Source organism: Giraffa tippelskirchi, chromosome 2 (assembly GCF_054371585.1).
Source record: "Giraffa tippelskirchi isolate mGirTip1 chromosome 2, T2T-mGirTip1v1.2.pri, whole genome shotgun sequence".
Lineage (NCBI taxonomy): Eukaryota > Metazoa > Chordata > Mammalia > Artiodactyla > Giraffidae > Giraffa > Giraffa tippelskirchi.
Genome location: NC_137276.1, coordinates 54946118 through 54966046, shown reverse-complemented (window position 1 = coordinate 54966046; position 19929 = coordinate 54946118). Strand labels below are relative to the sequence as shown.

General features: G+C 35.8%; 1 protein-coding gene and 1 long non-coding RNA gene across 3 annotated transcripts in view; one reads left to right on the top strand and one right to left on the bottom strand.

Annotated features, from left to right (window-relative positions):
- Positions 1-5833, top strand: part of NRG3 (neuregulin 3) — a 1196705-nt gene extending 1190872 nt beyond the window's left edge. The window contains exons 9-11 of the mRNA XM_081563517.1: positions 3638-3709; positions 3946-5080; positions 5653-5833. Of these exons, the coding sequence (XP_081419643.1) occupies positions 3638-3709; positions 3946-4453 (580 nt within the window). The 3' untranslated portion in view covers positions 4454-5080; positions 5653-5833. The remainder of the gene's footprint in view (positions 1-3637; positions 3710-3945; positions 5081-5652) is intronic.
- Positions 1-19929, bottom strand: part of LOC145535150 (uncharacterized) — a 472362-nt gene that overhangs the window by 54063 nt on the left and 398370 nt on the right. The window contains exons 1-2 of one of the 2 annotated variants that reach the window (XR_014075320.1): positions 4951-7057; positions 2656-2782 (exon numbers count right to left, since the gene is read on the bottom strand). This is a non-coding gene — a long non-coding RNA (uncharacterized LOC145535150). Of the gene's footprint in view, positions 1-2655; positions 2783-4950; positions 7058-7755; positions 7836-19929 lie in introns of those variants that run through there. The other variant, XR_014075314.1, reaches the window with a different exon arrangement.

Here is a 19929-nt window from a genome sequence, read left to right as displayed (position 1 = left end):
CTCTTCAATTGGCTGGCCACATGCATTTTCCAATGTGATACGCACCCAGTGTTGATAAATGGTGACTCTAAGTCACTGTGTGCTCAGTACAATGAATCTCAAGAAGCAATCTCATTCTCAGTTCTTGAGAACAGCTATTTCCTACTCCTGGGGGACTGACCATCTCACCGTACTGGAAATGGAATTGCTAATAGAATTTCACAGCTAAAAGCCTTCTTCAAATCTGGCCCTTGCCTGGAGGGGGAGTGAATAAATTTATAAGAGCCATCAGCCATCTGCTGCTTGTTTATCAAGCACGTGGGCGCTGTCTGCTAGTTAGACTCCCTGTGTATATGATGTCTCTCCTTGGCACTAACTTCAGCCCAGCTTGAACCCAGTGTCTGTTTTGGTGAAGCCTAAGGAGGGAGTCGGGTGGAAAGGAGCTTCTTCAATAGCCTTTCCCCTGATCAGTGGCTTGGTGTCAACTATGGCTAGTGGCTCACAGAGCTCTGAACTGCGTTATGTCAGGCAAATCAAACTGATGGATTCATATACTAAACAGAAAGAGCTAGAATCACAAAAGACTGCTACCTTCAAAGTAGAAGGGATCTGAAACACACTCATCACCCATCTCACTTAAATAGCAACGTCACAAACTTATATTCAGTTATTCTTCAGGAAGTTTAGAGATGAATCCATGAAAGATAAAAGAATTTTAACGGTGAACCCAAAGATGAGATATCCCATGTAAAAGAACCATTGGATACCAGCCTTTCTGACTCAATAAACCACTAAACCAGGAAAGGAACGTGAAGAAAAATCTCAGTCATGAATGGCAATGTATAAATGTGGAATCTCTAATCATATGGCTCCAGAGGGAAAATTAGATTCCTTCAATTTAGTCTGTTCATTCTAATGCCATATGCACCAAGAACTGGGTCCTAGAGTCCTCTGGGGAAACACAGATTTCTTAGCCTGACCCTTGAATTCCTGGGAATCAAACTAAATGACTAATTGTTGAAATCTTCCCTCTTTAGAAGGAGGCTTTGTTCACATAGCTACAAGGGAAATGGCACATGTGATTTCTTTGATGAGGGATCATCGGAAGAAGGGCAGTCCAAACTGGTACTTTACAGTCAGTCAGTGAATGATGAGCTCATAGATAGAATGTGACAGTCATGACTATGGTGGAATGTAGAATTCTGAGTATCTTCTAATCAAGAATCACATCTAGAAATTTAACTTAAACTTCTGAGGAGCAGTGTCACCTCCTAGTCAAAGACCAGTGCTAGAACACTCGCAGCAACTCTAGGAAGAAAGGGAGGACCACCAGTGTGCCTCTACTGATTCATGCAGAGGCATCACTTCACCAGGTCCTCAGAGCAGCCCCCCAGGTCAGCATTACAACCTGAGTTTTAATTAATGAGAGAATTAAAGTGAGGCTTCCGTGTTTGTCTAAGACTCCAGAGCGTGTAATGGTGGTGGAACTTTTGAAATCTTTTCTGATCCAAACAAAATCACATTTTTGGAGAGTGCTAATAGTTTAAAGTACATCTTCATGTTAGGGCAGCATTTTAGATTTCAGTTGTTACCAGCACATGACCCATACCTGGCTTGTGAGATGACGCGTAAGTCAACTGCAGTTCCTCTTTCTCATCTATCAGCTGCTCTTTAGTCACTAAGTCGTGTCCAACTCTTTGTGACCCCCTGGACTGTAGCCTGCCAGGCTCCTCTGTCCATGGGATTTTCCATGCAAGAATACTGGAGTGGGTTGCCATTTCCTTCTCCAGGTATCTTCCTGACCCAGGGATGAAACCCAGGTCTCTTGCATTGGCAGGCAGATTCTTTACCACTGAGCCACCCAGGGAAGCCCACAGACATATTGGAAGGTAGCTCCAAGTCTGGCTTGAATTGCCTTTGATTACTTCTTAGTCATGACACATAGTGGACTTGTTAAAGTGTCGGTTGACTAAATCCTATAAGATATTTACACCTTTAGCCATCATTTTTACAGATATGTTTAGATCCAGGTATTAAGAATTGGCATCTGTCACCAATACTTTTCAACCTGTTAGATTCTACTCATGGATATACTCTGATGATATCCATGTGAAAGATGATTTTATCCTAATAAAATTTCCTGGCCCTGTCCCATTGGTAAATCTGATGGCAGACAGTCTTTACCTTCATACACATTAATGGTGCTAACAAAAGAACACAGAAGCTTTAAAGTTGGCACCTTCCTTCTTGTTGAAATTGATTCATTGATCAGAAACTTTAGGTTCAGATTTTCAGTCATATAACACTAAGAAGAACAGAGTAAGATCCCCTAGGGAATTTCCTTCTTTGTGCCTATATATTTTGTGCAGGTAAAGATTTTACACCTCAAAAAAGGTTGGGCTGCACCTTGAGATGCCCACTCATTTAAGGCCTTGATAGTAACAAAATAAGACAACATAGGTTTAACTGCTTCATCTGCTGCTTACCAAGAGTATAATTTGGGGCAAGTAATTTGGGTATTCCTTAGTCCAGTTTTTTCATCCATTATATGGTAGTAATAATAAACCACACAGTGTTATAAATCAGTAAAGTAATTAGAGGTGAAAGTGCCTTTTGAAAACTCTGCGTGAATGTTCGCTCTTGTTGTCTTAACTAGGATATTAAGAGAGTGTTTACCTTGAAGATCTGTTCATGTAGTCCTGTGTCCATTCCATCAAAATTTATTGATTGCCAACTCCATGTCAGGCACAGTGAGAGAGGATGGAACTGCAACCTAAAGCCGTTCCTCATCTTTTCGTGCTGTCTGGCAGAAAGACAGATCTCTAAATTGCTCCTATCTTGTCTTTACAATACAGGCTTCTATTTAGTATGCAACACACTTCATTGCAATTATTCTTTATGTGTATAAAAATGATTTTTATTTACATTATAATGTAAGACAAGGGGAATGAGATTTATTATACTGAGGGTGAATATGTTTAGATTATGCTTAAATTTTAATTTAAGGTTAAAATTAAGTAAAAATAACTGAGAAATAGGATAAATACTACTGTTCATTTCTGTGAATCTACCATATCTCGGCTCCAGTCTTTGGCTTTAGAGAGTTCAGAAGCAATGGAAAATTCCCAGCTCTGAACAACCTAGAAGGGGGCCAGCTAGATTCTGGCATATTAAATGACCTGGAATGTCATGATGGCATTCTGGACAAGCCATTGTCACGCACCCATGAACTACCTTACTTGGCTCCAGAAACCATGTGAGGAACATTACTAGCTTGATTGAGGCCCCAAAGAACTTCTCGCACGTTCTTCTTGGGCAGACAGAGGAATTGTATGCCTCTCATTCCATCTTTTAGGCTCTATAAACTGGCAGTGAGGGAGTTCCTTCCTATAGAACAGAGTGCCAATAGAAATTGGACTTGGTCTCCCTAAAGTCAGTGTGAAGCAGAGACTCTTAAGACTGTAGTATTTTGATGCTGAAGAGTGGGCTTCCTGATTGCCTCCACCTAGGGTGGCCACAAGGAGACTACTGGACCAAACCAGGGCTGAGAGGGTGGTCAGGTTGATGGAGTGGAGTAATGCCATTATGGGTTTCCTGTTTGTCACTATGGAAGGGCCACACTCTTACCTGCTCAATCCCCATTTACTTTGTATTCTAGGATAGAGGTCAGGAAGACTATATCCCACCTGCCTATACAGCTGTGGTGTGTTGAAAGATCCCTGGACTTAAAGTAAGAAGATCTGGGTTTGAGTCTCAGTCTGTCACTTATTTTCTGTGTGACCTTGGGCAAGTCACTTCACATATCTGAGCTTCAGTTTACTTCTCTGTTTAACTGGGAACATAGTATCCGTCTCATGGGGTTGCTGTGAGAAGTCAGTGAGATGGTGCATGTGGAAAGTGCTTTGTTGACTGAATGAATATTGTGGGGCAGGTAGCAGAATATGTTACACTTTGTTTCTTTTTCAGGTATTCAGCCAATGGTTTAACAACCCAACAAAATGCATCAATAAATATGCAACTGCCTTCAAGAGAGACAAACTCCTATTTTAATAGTTTGGAGCAAAAGGACCTGATGGGATATTCATCCCCAAGGGCCAGTTCCGTGCCCATCATCCCTTCAGTGGGTCTAGAGGAAACCTGCATGCAAATGCCAGGGATTTCTGAAGTCAAAAGCATCAAATGGTGCAAAAACTCCTACTCTGCTGATATTGTCAATGTGAGTATTCCAGTCAGCGATTGTCTTATAGCAGAACAACAAGAAGTGAAAATATTGCTAGAAACTGTCCAGGAGCAGATTCGAATTCTGACTGATGCCAGGCGGTCAGAAGACTATGAACTGGCCAGCGTAGAGACCGAGGACAGTGCGAGTGAAAACACAGCCTTTCTTCCCCTGAGTCCCACAGCCAAATCAGAACGAGAGGCACAATTTGTCTTAAGAAATGAAATACAAAGAGACCCTGCATTGACCAAGTGACTCGAGATGTAGAAATCTGTGCATTCTATGCTTTGCTCAACAGGAAAGAGAGGAGATTAAATACAAATTATTTATATGCATTAATTTAAGAGCATCTACTTAGAAGAAACCAAATAGTATATCGCCCTCATATCATAGTGTTTTTTAACAAAATATTTTTTTAAAGGGAAAGAAACGTTTCAGGAGGGATAAAGCTTACAACTAAAGCTTTTGGGTAGAATTCTGAATACAATTTCAATTAATCCCAACACTGTCCTCTTTGGCTCTAAGTAGATATGGGCAATTCAGACCCTCAGCCCCACAGCGCCAGTGGCCTCATAAAAAGTGCTGGCAGTTACCCAGCTTCAAAGAGAAGAGATGTATGCTGAGGGCGGACGTGCCAGTGAGCAGGTGGCCCTTGCCATGTGGCTTGCCAATCCCAAACCCTAAATCTCGATTCACTCGACAGCCTCATCACAGGTTATGTCATGTCAACCAATGTAATGTTTTCTACTTACTTTTTGAAGAATGGCACAAAGACTCTGGAAGGAGAGGAACAGAAGATATAGAGGGCATCACGGGGCAATCTTAGCCACTATTATGTGCCAGCTTCCTCCAAAATTTGAAGGCACAGAATCTCAGAGGGAGGTATGAAATTACCATAGAAAAAGAAACAAAAACATCACAAATGTCGTGTCACTAAAATCATGCTAATAGAAATGTTTTTCTTTGAGATTGTTTAGGGGCTCCAAAGGGGCATTTCTCAGTGTGTGTGTATGTGTGTATGTGGGGGCCTGCTCACTCGAGCACCAGTATGCTGTATGCACATATGTTCATTGTGTGTACGTGTGTGCATGTGTGTGTGTATTCAGCTTGCTAAAAATTTGTTCTGAAACATCAGGGAATCTAATATTCAGAAGAAAAAAAATTTCCCTCATAGATCTGTTCACTTTAAATTTTTTCCATTAAGTAGAAAGTTCAGTTAGTAAATCAAGGTCACTTGCATGGTGGGGTCCTACAAAACTCTTGACAATGTCTAGACCATTTTCTGATGTGAATCTTTTTGAGAGGAACAACTATTGGCTCATTAATGATATCATCAGTATCACAAGGCAAGTTTGGGATGTGTACTTATTCTGAGTCATGCGTACTTAAGCCAATGATCAAATTGATGGTTACCCTTTGCTTTCTCATCATCCTCGTTACCATTTATTTTATAGCGAGTCTACCATGTGTGGACCAAGACATTGGCTTCTGTGGTTAATATGGAAAGGATAAATTGTTGAAGTCACAAAGCCCAGCCTATTCAGTTCACAGGAAGTCCCCCAAAGAACAGTAAATTGTGCTGTATGTTCATTTGGAATAAAGCAATATTTTTACCACTGCTAAGGTGAACTGAAACTTCTCCTGAAAATTTGTCTGTTTTATTTACCCTTCTTTTCATGGGGCAATCAAGGAAATTAGTGTTCACATAACCAGTCTTTTTCCAATTATTGGTGGTGTTGAGTTGTTATGTTTACACTGTTTTAAATAAAAAGGCACAGTATTTGAAAGTATATAAAAGATTTCTTTTACTGAAGTTTGGGAAAACTTTGATTAAAATTTCTTTGTGGAAGATGCACATTCCCTTGAAAAGGAATGTAGCTATTTCTGAATCAAATATTGAATATATACAATTCCTATTTAAGGTTAAGCTGTTTCTGCTTAAAATACATTGCAAATTGCTCTTTGAGAATATTCTTTCATAACAGACATAATGTCATACAGGGAAAATAAAGAATATTGTGTTCTTAACACTGTTTAGTGGAAACTCAAGTCTCAAATGTTGAAAACCTTTCATTAGAAACATATTTTATATTTAACAAAATGCTTTGTGGTATTCATTAATTGTTTATTTTGAATATAGAGGTAATACTGTTAGACTCAAAATATTAGTATACACTTTTAATATCTCAATTATCTAAATTCTCATTTAGAAATAATATCTTTGGAAAAATTTTAAGAAAGATGGTCTTAATTAACAGGTATATTAAAATCCCATAATTTGCATATCCAATATATTGTTATATTTAAATTTTTCACAATTATCATTCATTGGAAGTCCTCTCAAGTCTGTTGAAGTCAAGCTTGTCTTGGGTTTTTCACTAAAATGTTACCTGTTGCATACCTAAATGAATTCATACAGAATCTACCTAATTAGGAGGTTGTATGTTCTCTATGAAGTTAATATATCATTTACTCTAAGAAGATCAAAGGTTGTCAATCAAACTTAAGTCCTGATCCAACCCTTATTTAGTTAAAGTAGAACCATATATTATGTGATTATAAATAGCCTCCTGCATTCTAAAGGGTATGAACATCAGGCATGTCCACTAGCAGCCTGATGTAAAGTTTAGAGATACAGTTATGTCAAAATTGATAGTGGAGACAGAAATCCTCCATAAAGAGCAGTTATTAAATGACCACTGAAGGTGACCATTATCTCCTTTTGGAATATGAAACTCTCCTATGAAAAGTGTTCAGACTCAAAAAGCACCTCTTTGAGCACCAGCAGACAAGTGCTGATAAGCGTCAAGATTCTCAAAGCTGATCTAATGTGGTCAACACCTGGAGACATCGGTACCTTGTCATTCAAGCTCACATGCCTACACAGAAGTCTTTATTTCTACAAGACACTTTTGGTTTTGCTTCATTTTCCCTGTATTTCTTATGAGGGTAGATATTTGGAGATTTGGTAATTGAATAAGTTGCAATTCATTATTTATTGGAGAATGAATGTCACTCATTACTTTTTCACTCTGAATCATTTCCTAATGTCTTATTTTATATAAAGTGTATGTTATTCTGATTTGCCAGTGACTTCTATAGAATGCTGTTTAAAATATATGAACAATTTTATGCTAATGAGAAATAGTGGAAATTATGTTGGAAAATTGGCATCTAAATTTTCTCTGATTTTCTTGTGTACATTAAGTGTTCTATGGTTTACACTCTTGTCCAATATCTACCTTGCTAGGGGTGAAGGACTAAATATTTGTAGATTGATAAAATCCCCAATGATTTACATTATCTCCAAATAGCAATAGCCAGGTCCTCTGGAGGAGAAATGGTGCAGTTTTTCAGGACTCCACAATTAACTTGCTTTGATCATAACATAGCAGACATACCAAACAGAGAACAGAAGGGCCAGGCAGACTTCCAGAGAATGACCACTGGCTTCTGGACTGACTGACAGGTACGATTTGAGTGGGGCTTCTAAGGCTTTCAGTAACCAGCTGTCCACCAGAATATGCTTGATGTATGCAGCAGTCACTCACACTTACCTTGCAGTATGGTGCTACAGGAAACCATGACTCCCTGAGTGAGGGGCGGGGGAGAAATGGTGATTCCTCTAATTCCAACCCTGTAAACCAGAAAATATTTCCCTTAGACAAGTGCTGTGAAACATTTACCAACTGAGTACATAGTATACCTAGGAACGCAGCAGGAGGGGTGGGGTTTTTATTTGAGCTTTTGGTATCCAGGAAACATTTTATATATAAAGAATACTTTTTAAATTATTATTCAATTGTATAGATTTAGTACAGTGTTATTAAATGATGGCATGTCTATACTATGTTTGTATTTTAGTCCACACAAATTCAGTCTTCGTCCAAGAAAGACCATCACAATGTTTCTGAGCTGTTCTCAATTTTAAATGCATCCCAATGTCATGGGAAATGAGGCCTTTAAATAAGCTTTATCTCTTCCTCTTTTATTCTTTCTTTCCCTTTTAAAGAAATAGTGAGGGTAAAAGAAGAAATTCATTCCTTAAGATCAACATCACTCTCTCACAATAATCTGTTTCCTACTGTGACTACACACATACATATATACGCATATATGTATGTTTAAAATACACATGTATTACATTTAGGTGTTTGATTATTTTGGTAGCTTTATTTTTGTTTCATTTGACAGACATTAAAGTGATTGCCTCATGGAATGCCAATGAAATAAAAACCTTTAGAAATCAGCCAACTTGGCAATGTTTAGGTAATACAGGCCTTTTCTGGTTCTTCCTCTTGGATAAGCAGAAATTTCCTTGAGTTGGAAAAAATTCAAAAGACCCTGGAGTAAAATGTCTGCTAGATTATCTCTTAGAAATGAAGAATAAACTATGGGTATATATGATTACTCTCCCTATAATGTATAAGCTCAAATATATTTTTTACGATTTTAACTACTTAGTTCTCTCAAAGGTGCCTAAGCAGGCGTCTTTGATGTCTAGTACCCACTGTACTCTAGTGAAGAGTTGTGGTGAGGGCAGAATGGTGGTGGGGAAGCTATGTGTTAATGCTGATTACCCAGTGAAGACACTAGTAGAGATGACCAGACTGAGACATACTTGGCTTCTAGTACTTTAATAACTTTTTGTCATAAAAAACCTGTATTGACTGCACATGTATTGTTGCCTATGAAAGAATTAATGGTGTGATAGCAAATAATTCTTATTGTTGAAAAGGAACTAGAAAATCTTTATGTTGGAAGATGACATTGTGAAAGCTTCTACTTTATGTATACGTAATAGTAGCTCCATGATCCCATTTTCAAATGAGAAGGATGATCTAGTTCATCTTTAATTTCCAACTGGTTGGAATGTTATGCAGTCATTCCAACTCAGACATTACATTATTTGTCATCTAGTAACACAACCCTTACCATTTGAGCCATCCAGATGGGGAAGATCCCCTGGAAAAGGAAACAGCTACCCACTCCAGTATTCTGGCCTGGAGAATTCTGTGGACTGTACAGTCCATAGGGTCACAAGGAGTTGGACACAACTGAGCGACTTTCACAACACCACCCTTTGGAGAGATCATGGCTGTGAAACTCCAAAATTATTGGAACCTGTATATTGACTTGTAAATAAGACATTTGACATTTACAATGTTCCATTTAATTTCCATGGAGAAATAGAATCTCTTGTGATTGTTTTTAAAGTAAATTTGTGTATGCCAAGTAATAAAGAAGAAGGGATGGCCAAGTGAAAGTTGCTCAGTCATGCCTTTCAAAGCCTGAACATCAAAATTTGCCCCAGATTTTTAAGTCAGAATTTGCTGCAGATTTTTTAAAAAGAAACTGTAAGCTGTGAACCTTTATTGAAGCCAGAACAAAGGTTTCTATAGAGAAGGCATCAGACCTTGAAGCTGTTCTCCTCTCACAGAAGCCGTGACACATACTCATTGGATACACAAGGTATTTACTGATATTTTTAATTATTTGCATCTCAAACTTCTTAACATAAACTCTCCAATTAATAGTGAATAAATTCTCTGGAGAATTTCAGAGAATTTATGTTCACATTATAGTTGGAAATAATCTTGTCTTTGGGGGACACAATAGAACATAAAAATGCAGAGTTTACACACATAATGTTGGTTGTAATCACTGTGAAAAATCAGTCTCTATTTCATCTTCCAACAGCATCCTGAGTAGCATCAGTTTTTCCATCTATAATTGTATCTTTTTATTGAGATCTCAACATCTGAATTCCTAAGTATTTTATAAAACAATACAGAATTTTGAAAACTTGAAACAAAAAAAAATATATCTCTTTAAACTGTGTTGGTTTTTAAAGTTATATGGATTCCATGTAGTTGTTTACAAAATTGAAAAAGAAGGGGAAAAGTCCACCATTTTTTAACTTGCTTTTTAATGTATTTAGAGGTCTGTTAAACTCCAGTACTCTTGCCTGGAGAATCCCATGGACGGAGGAGCCTGGTAGGCTGCAGTCCATGGGATCGCGGAGAGTCGGACACGACTGAGCGACTTCACTTTCACTTTTCACTTTCATGCATTGGAGAAGGAAATGGCAACCCACTCCAGTGTTCTTGCCTGGAAAATCCCAGGGACGGCGGAGCCTGGTGGGCTGCCATCTATGGGGTCGCACAGAGTCGGACACGACTGAAGCGACTTAGCAGTAGCAGCAAACCCCTCACATAGCTTTGGTACATTTTACATTGATAATTTTCTTTCTGAAATAAATGTAAGGGCTTAAATAATCACATGTACACAGTATAGTACATATAGTGTGTTAAAACTCAATTTTGTACCCCCTTTCCTTATATTTTTTTTCCCTTCATAAGTCACCCAAGTATGTGAAACTACAAACTCCTGTGACAGGGAAGACCTTGAACTCAGATGTCTTTTCATGGAAATACTTATAGCAAGAAAACAGTGATTATCTTTTAAGGTTTGTTCTATACAACCTGCTTTTGAATTTTGTCTGTACCAATAAAAGCCTAGAGAATAGACACATTTGTTCAAGCTGAAAGAAATAGCAGCATGGAAAACTTACCTTATAATCACTATACATTTTCCAGTAGCCAATGTATATATTTTAAAGGTAATCAAGAGGAAATTACTTGGCTCTTTCTTACTTTTTCAAGGATATGATTGTATACATTAAATCTAAATAAAAAATGAGTTCTCTTCTTAATATTTGACCAATCATATTTTAAAGGATGAAAGTCACACAGAGAATACATGCAAAATGTCTAGCAGAATATTTTTAGTTGTTTAAAATAAATTTACCAAAACTGATCTTTTTTGTGCCTGTGATAATAATTTTGTTTCAAGGAGCACATATGTATGTGTCTCCTTTGACTTTTTCCTAGAAAACATTTCAGAATGATGTCCACCACTTCGTGGGATGTGAAGCCTATGGGAAATAATATGAGCTGTATGTCCCTTGACATCCTAGGAAAGTTCCAGTTTACCTGCACTTTGTTTCCAGAGAGATAAATCATACTGCTTATTAAAAATGAAGACATGTATTTAACAGTCAATTTAATAATAATCTTTGACTTCACGTAAGTTTCCATCTGTGGGGAAATCTTTGACTACCATTTCCCTGTTGACCCTTTTCAATAGCCTTTGATGACACTGGACATTTACATTCCCTTAGGTTAGATTCTTACTGCATGTTCCTCTTATCTCACTTCTCTTTTATTAAACAGGGAATTTTTCAGCTAAAATGAGAGACCGATGTGATTTTATAGAAAAAATACAGCTTTGTTCTTTGGAGTTGTGTTACTAGGGGGAATAAACTAGGAACATTTCAAATGTGATAATAAGGTTCATGACTTTAACCAATATCTTTTCATATACAGACATACCCAGGGCCCTTTAATTTTCCTAATATTGTTAACAAAATTTTCAACCTACTTGTTTTTTACAACAGTATTTTCCATTTTTTTAAGGGAGAAAGACAAAATCATACATTCCATAAAAGAACAGAACAATAAGTGAAACAAAATAATCATGCTTTAAACAATTGACCAAGATAGAAACCAATTACAATATTCGTAAAGGTTTCAAATAAAATACTGAGTAAAAATCAAATCTAAGGTTAAAATAATACAGACAAATATTGGTCAAATAGTTTGCATCAAAAAGTTTTTTCATAATTTTCCATAAATGGTCTCTTCTTTGCATAATAACATTTAATGTTTTAGAAGTTTTCTTGGGCATTAATTATACCCATTTAGTATATTCCCTTGTGGCTCAGACAGTAAAGAATCTGCCTGCAATGTGGGAGACCGGGGTTCAATCCCTGGGTTGGAAAGATCCCCTGGAGAAGGAAATGGCAACCCACTCCAGTACTATTGCCTGGAGAATCCCATGGACAGAGGAGCCTGCTGGGCTACAGTCAATGGGGGGCTACAATCTATGGGGGTTGCAAAGAGTTGGACACAACTGAGCAACTAACACTTTCACTTTTAGTATATTTAAATGTTTGCACATATGTTTAAATGTGAACATTTAAATATACTGAAATGTCCACTTTGCTATTTCTTCTAACTTAACACAAAGCTTATGAAAATTTGCACACAAATCAGATGGAAAATAAATGGGCAGAATTATAGAAAGGAATTATTATCTATTAACCTCTCCTTATTTTCCATGAACACCCATTGACACCTTTCACTGAATGCTCCCACATTTTAAGCTAAACATAGAGGAAGCTACTGAATCAGATACAGAGAGAGGCAGATGCAGACATTTTGAAAATTAAAATGTCTGAAGCAGATATAAAGAGTGTGGTCTTCTTTGGATCCAAATAAAGCTGAAAAGTACTGTATAGCACAGAGTGTGAGAAATGGCAAATTATTTTTATTTTTAAAAAAATAATTTGTCCTGCAGTGTCCATGCATTCCAGCTAAAAGAACTGAATAAGCATCACTGGATGCCTTTCCACCAGTGAAAAAGAAAAGCCAGGCACATGATGCCACAAATATTTATACAACAGAAAGATTTAACTAATAAATTTCTCTTTGCTTTGCTTTTCTATCTTACTTTAAAAATAATGTTACTGAATTTGTGAAAAATAAGGAAATCATATGGCATGGATTCAACTATACTAAGACCAAAATTAGTAGTGTCTTTACATATTTTCTTCTCATTTTCTATATATGTATATGCATATTTCACAGATTTATTTTTCTACTATGGTTTATTATAACTTAAAAATAGTATATCATACTGAACCATGGTAATGCATTGTAAACATTTAAAACCTACAGGAATTCTAATTTGTTCTATTAGGACTTATTTAGACATTCTGTTGCTATTTGATATTTAAATTGCTCCATTCATTCACTACCATAAGTAATTCTACAATTGATATTAAAATATATATTATAATTTCCTTTCGTTTGAAAGTAAACTGTAGGTCCATAACAAGTACCATAGGTCTGTATATACTCAAAATTGTAAGTAATGCTTGTCCATAGGTTAGTATGTGCACTTTTTGGTAGGAGAAGGAGGTCTATAACTAAAAATTTTATAAGATTAGTAAGGATATTTGTGAACTTGACTGGTTAAGAATAAATTTTTTGGTTATACGTTGTAAGAAATTGTATGGCTACGTCAATGAGTATGACTTTTTTTGCTGTTTACTTTTTTTTTTTTCAGAGCAGCTTTAGGTTCACAGCAAAACTGAGACAAAGGTACAGAGGTTTCCCATATACCTCCTGCCCCCGCAAATTCATAGCCTTTCCCCTCATCAACACCCCCACCAGAGCAGTGCATTGCTTACAACAGAAGAACCTACATGCACACATCACAGTCACCCAGTCTTCACAGTTTACATTATGGTTCACTCTTGGTATTGCACATTCTATGGGTTTCAACAAATATATAATGACATGTATTCACTATCTGGCTCAGTGGTAAAGAATCTGCCTGCAATGCAGGAAACACAGGAGACAAGGGTTTGGTCCCTGGGTCAGGAAGATCACCTAGAGAAGAAAATGACAACCTACTCCAGTATTCTTGCCTGAAAAATTCCATGGACTGAAGAGCCTGGTGGGCTACAGTCCAAAGGATGGCAAAAAGTCAGACACATATTCACTAGCATCATATTTATTATACAGAGGATTTCACTGAAAATCCTCTGTTCTATACCTATTCTGTCCTCCTTCTCTCCCACTCCTTAGCAACCACTGATGTTTTTACTATCACCATGGTTCTACCTTTTAGTATGGCCACTTTGAAAATTTATTTTAGACATTACTCAGTTGATTCCTGGAAGTGGTTATTATTGGGCTGGCCAAAATGTAAGATGGAACAAACAGAAAATTCCAATGAAGTTTTTGGCCAACCCAATATATACAGTTTTAACATCACTTGAATTTTTATTTTCTTATTTGACCTATCAATATAATTGTACTTGGTTTAGATCTGATAAGAAATGAATCATTTTAATGAAGTTTAATTTTAACTTTTGATTAGAAAAATTGTTACATGCTCACACATAAAATATATAAGAAGAAAGAAACACCACAGGAGGTAGCCACTATTAATATTTGATTATATTTCCTTCCAGTATTTTTAATTGAATATATACATTCCATATGTCATTTTAAAAGTTGAAGGCATCTAATATTTAAAATATTTTGTGTTGACTTATTGATTTCACGTATGGTCTCTAATAACTTCCTCAGTTTGTAAACTATCTTTACACATGACATTTTTAATGGTTATACAGGCGATTATATGGATGAAACACGTTCATAGTTTCAAAAAGATTTTTAAATATTTATCATATATATATTATTTAACTGAGTTTCAAATGTTTACCTACCTTTGACTTGTGTCAGTGTTTCAATATTATACATACTCATATATGCATTAACAACTTTTTGGCATTAGCATATTTCTATGTATAGATAGAGATACTGAGTTCTCTCACAGAATTAGTTCTATTTTTTGTAGCAGCCTCCTTGGTGGGTTTTAACTATCAAAATCATAATATTTTGCTAACATAAACAGCTGGATAAAAAGACATAGGCCCTAGAGAAAACTCTATATAGGTGACTACATTCATATCTCCCAATCCACACTCAAAAAAGTGAGTATTAGTGGAGATGATTTAAAAATTGCCATCAGCTTTGGAACCTGGGAGGAGTGACATAAAATAAAAGCAAACCATTATAAAGAATTGAGAATATGCCTGACACTAGGTTTCTTACATATATTAACTTATTTAGTATTCATAATAACCCTGTGAAGTAGATATGAGTAAGATCCCCATTTTAAAAAGTTGAGGAAACAAAGGCACAGAGACATTAAGAAACTTACCCAAGGTTCCCAGATAACAAATTATACAGGGCTGGATTTCCAACCAGGGTTCTTAAAGAGGCACCTTTTATTTCCTAAACCTCTATCACCATATTCCTTGAAGAATTTCTGATACTCATAGTCCAAGTGTCCAAGACAGGGTAGACTCTCCAAGCCTAAGTGAGGATGATCCTGATGCTAATTCACCAACCCAGATGGGCTATAACTAGTGCTAGAAATGAGGACAAAGCATAGAACTAATGAATGGGACCTGCACCCAATTTTGTGCATTGTTTAAAATTCTCATATATGAAGTGCAGTGATCAGATATTTAGCCAAATTGCTATTTCTCATCCTAAATATATCTCATCCCAAACATTCCCATTAGTGCCAGGAAAGAGGCCAGAAGGACCATACACATTGCTATGGCCACAGCCACTCTACTCATCAAGTGAAGAATGTGTACAAAATGGTGATTCTCAGGTCATCTGCTTCAACAAAGCAAGAGTTAGTGTATGGCAGCACTGTCCTGTCCATCCACTTCAAGGCACCACACCATGGAAATATCATTATAAATGTGTTTATGTTTGCCTACCAGATACTTTATGCAATTCAGGATACAACGTGACACCAAGATAAAGGAAGTCCCAATTTGGGTGTCTCCACCTCCCTCTGCTAAATCCAGATCCAGTGGCTGCTGAAGCCAGAAGGGACTTAAGGTAGAGTGTATGTGGTTAACAGAAAAAACAGAGAAGCATTCATTCAGTCTGTCTCACACACCAACCATTATTGGGCAGACACAAGCCTGAGAGGAACCTCTGTATGGTCAAGGCAGAGAAATCACAAATATCTCAACAGGAGCATTATGAAGCAATTTGTAGGGAAAAACAAAGGCCAAACATACAACTTTTAATAGGCTGAGGTCATGACTGTCTTCAAAATGAGATTTGTTCTACTGTTACACCTTAGAAATTAACCAAATGATAAGAAAATTTACAGTTAGAAATGAGATAAAAGACTAAGGGTAATGGCTGAGAGTCAATAAAAGAGAAAACACATTATAAAGAAAGTCAAGAAAAAAAATTGTTTAAAGAAATAGTGCAGAGCTGAAAACTGTAAGAATTATTAAATAAGAAAATACCAATGTAAAAACAGTATTGGAACAAAAAAACACAAAAAGCTACTTTCCTACTCTTTCTCCCTAAGATACTTTTTTTAAAGCTTTGGAACAAATAAACAGTTGGAAAGTAACATTTTTAAATGTTAAAAAAAAGCAAATAAAAATAATTCTACTCTTCTAAATAACAAGCATAAAAGAGGAAACAAAAGTTTCAGTGAAATAAAATTTAGAATATAGAAAGCATGACATAAAAAGTATTTAAAACCAGCCAAAGCTGGACTCAGTGGTATCTGCAGAACCTTAGATGAGTTCAACATTAAACAAGAAAGACGTATTTTAAATTAATAATTCAACTGAGAAAATTAGAAAATAATGTACATTTTAAAATAAAACGTTTTCCATAAATGTTTGGATCACAAAATCTTTTCCTCTCCCTAAGTACATTTAACTTCTCATTAATGTTTGGCAGAACTGACTTTGGGAAACTGCTGTTTTCAATGTCATTTATAAATACATATGCAAAAAATATCCAAATAAAATGCTTACAAATGGATTATACTCATATAATAAAAATTACCATAATGGCATAAGGTTTATTTCAGCAACTCAAATTCATTTTAATATTAGCATATTTAGTAATCATGATGAAAAAAATCATAGAAAAGAAATCAGATACAACTCAATTTATATTCCTTAAAAAAATATTTTTTTAATTAAGGGGAAAAACTTCCTTAACAATGAAAAATCAGTGGTCAATATTAGACACAGCAATTAAACATTAGATTCATCTTCCTTGAAAAATAAGGCCACTCTTTCACTATTATTACTATTAACTGAGCTGTCATAGATAAACATTATCTAACAATAAGAATAAGAAAATAAAATAGATATAAATATGGCAAAGGAACATCACAAGAATCAGAAAAAAATTTTAAGAATCAACAGAATGATACTACAGTTACAAGCCTATAAACAGAATATATGGCTAGGAAAAATAAGCTAATGATCCAATGTGCAATATTAATGTAAATATACATTAACTTGAAATAAATCTAAGGGAACTATCGAATAAAATAGCATTAATGAATATTTAAATAAAATGGGAATATAATTTTTCTCTTCATGGGAAAACTCCATAGTTTAAACTTCTCAAGAATTCCTAGTTTCATTTATAAATATAATGCAATCAAATAAAAACATAGCAGGAATATTTTAGAATACATGAATGACAATAGCCCAAAGCAGTTTGGAAGAATAAACTGTATGGAAAGAATGGGCCAGTTTATTATAAAATCAAAGATGTTATAATGGTACAATTATTAAACCTATTGTGTTTATGCAGGTATAGAGAGAAGAGAAACATAATCAACAGCCATGAACTCATAATTTTAAAAAATGAATAGAAATTAAGGACATTTTACATTACAAATTCACTTTGTTCAAGAAATGTTGCTAGAAAACTGGCTACTTTAAAAAAGGGAAATATAGGTTCTTACCTCATACAACATACTATAATAAAATACTAATGAAATAGTTACATGTAATAGATAAAACCATGAAATACCTACAAGAAATGTAGTTGGCCAAGAATTTTCCAGGAATGAAAGCAAAGAGGAAACCCCAAATTGGATTATATATACAGAATAAAATTTTAAATGGATATTTATAAAAATATAAAGTATATGATGAAATTAGAATAGTATTTATGGTATATGTTATGAAAGTTTAAATAAAGAGCTCTTAAAAGAAGAAAACACCCAAATATTAACTGATTATTTCAACAAATCTTAACTGCATGTCTACCTTTTACTAGGTAGTATTCTAGAAGGTAGCAGTGAATAAAATGACAAAACGTGATACTTCAGTGAGGACAAAATAAAATGGAAATAAGAGCTAATGGACAGAACATGAATATCTGCATAACCATCCACCCACCCACAAACACAGACAGACAGAAAGAATGGCAATGTGTATGTGATAGCTTTTATGACTGAAATATTTCATAATAGAAGTTATATACAGATAATTATTTGAGGGTTTATATATAAGAATGTTTACTAGAGCCTTTATTTAAAATAGGAAATAATAAAGTCAAATGGTCAAACAAATCATGATATATATAATGATGAAATTCTATTAAATCCTATGAAGTTGAAATACTCTCAAATGTTTTTCCCAGTATTACAGTGAATTAGTTATTGGATGAAACTGAATTATAATTTTATAACAAATAATAAATTTATATACCCAGTGTTTCTTCCTATATTCTTCCTACATATATGCATACATACATGACTATAACAAAAATAAAAGCAATTGAAAGATAGCCCAAAATGCAGCTATGGAGAAAGCTTAATTAAATTATAATAGTAAATGGACAATATTGAATTATTAAATACTGTGCTTTCAGAGAATATTGATTGCTTTAGAAAATGTTCTCAATATAAGCTATTGGAAGGAAATATTAAAATATTAAGAATGGTTATATCTGTGTGGTAAGATGTTGAGAATTTTATACAATTTTCAACATGTTATATTTTTATAGTGGATAATGTTTTACTGTTATATTCAGAAGATGTTAAAAATAACTTTCAACAGTCTAATTTATGAAACCCAATTCAGTATTTTGTAAAAAGTAACGACTTTGCCTCCTATCCTTACAGTCCTAATTAGTACATTGTTTTATGGTGTTTTCTTTGACTGGATTTGCCTTTTAGTTTTGGGCATGCCGCTTTGGTTTGATTAACTGGGGCTTCTGTCCCACTTCTCTGCATCATAATTGAGTGTTTGTTGTGGAGGAGGCAAAAATAAGCAGGGCAATATTATTATATTCTCCCCCGAGGCTTCCTATTTTCCAGAGATTAGATGTATTTGCTCAACAGCACCAAGTCACTGTAACAATTTCTCTCTCATTTCCCTTAAACCTGGGGGCAAATGGCAACTTCTTTGTCTGTCACTTTCCGTCTCAGGAAGCGGATGCATATTTTTCCGTTATTTAAAACTTGACAGATAGCTCCCAGCGTCAAATCATCCATGAAAACTGTTGGCCTCTGGCAGAGAAAGAGCAGTGTAAGCTTTCAATATTCTGTAATATTTTCTCAGAATGGATTTAGGTTGGTTCAAAGATTTAAATCACAGATGATACTGAACTGGTTTGCAGAATTTTGTTTGTCATTAATAAAATGACATTAAAAATTATTGCTCCTCGGAGCAAAGGTAAAATGTGTATTTATGTCCTTTGATAACATGATGTCTGATTACAGAGAAAGCAAAGAGGGAGTCAATTGTTAAGCAACAGAGCCCATGTAACATGAGAGATAAAACCTCATCCTGCCAACTACGGTGTTTTCTGTGTGGTGAGGAAAACACTGCCTCATCCTGTGAGCTCACTCATTTTCCCCTTGAAAACAGTGGTGACCAAGTCTTCCCTTTGTAGAGAGACTGGGTGGACAGAGCGGGTGAGATAATTCTCCACGCAGACGTCCTCCACATGTACACACATTTATGTGTTTTCTACCTCCTTTTCCGCCCTCCCTTTCTTAGACATCTGTTAAGCGCTTGCTGGGCTTCCCAGGTGGTGCTAGCGGTAAAGAACCCGCCTGCTAATGCAGGAGATGGAAAGAGGCGAGTTTGATCGCTGGGTTAGGAAAATCTTCTGGAGGCGGGCATGGCAACCCTCTCCAGTATTCTTGCCTGGAGAAGCCCCATGGACAGAGGAGCCTGGCGGGCTACAGCCCATGGGGTCACAAACAGTCAGACACGACTGAAGCGA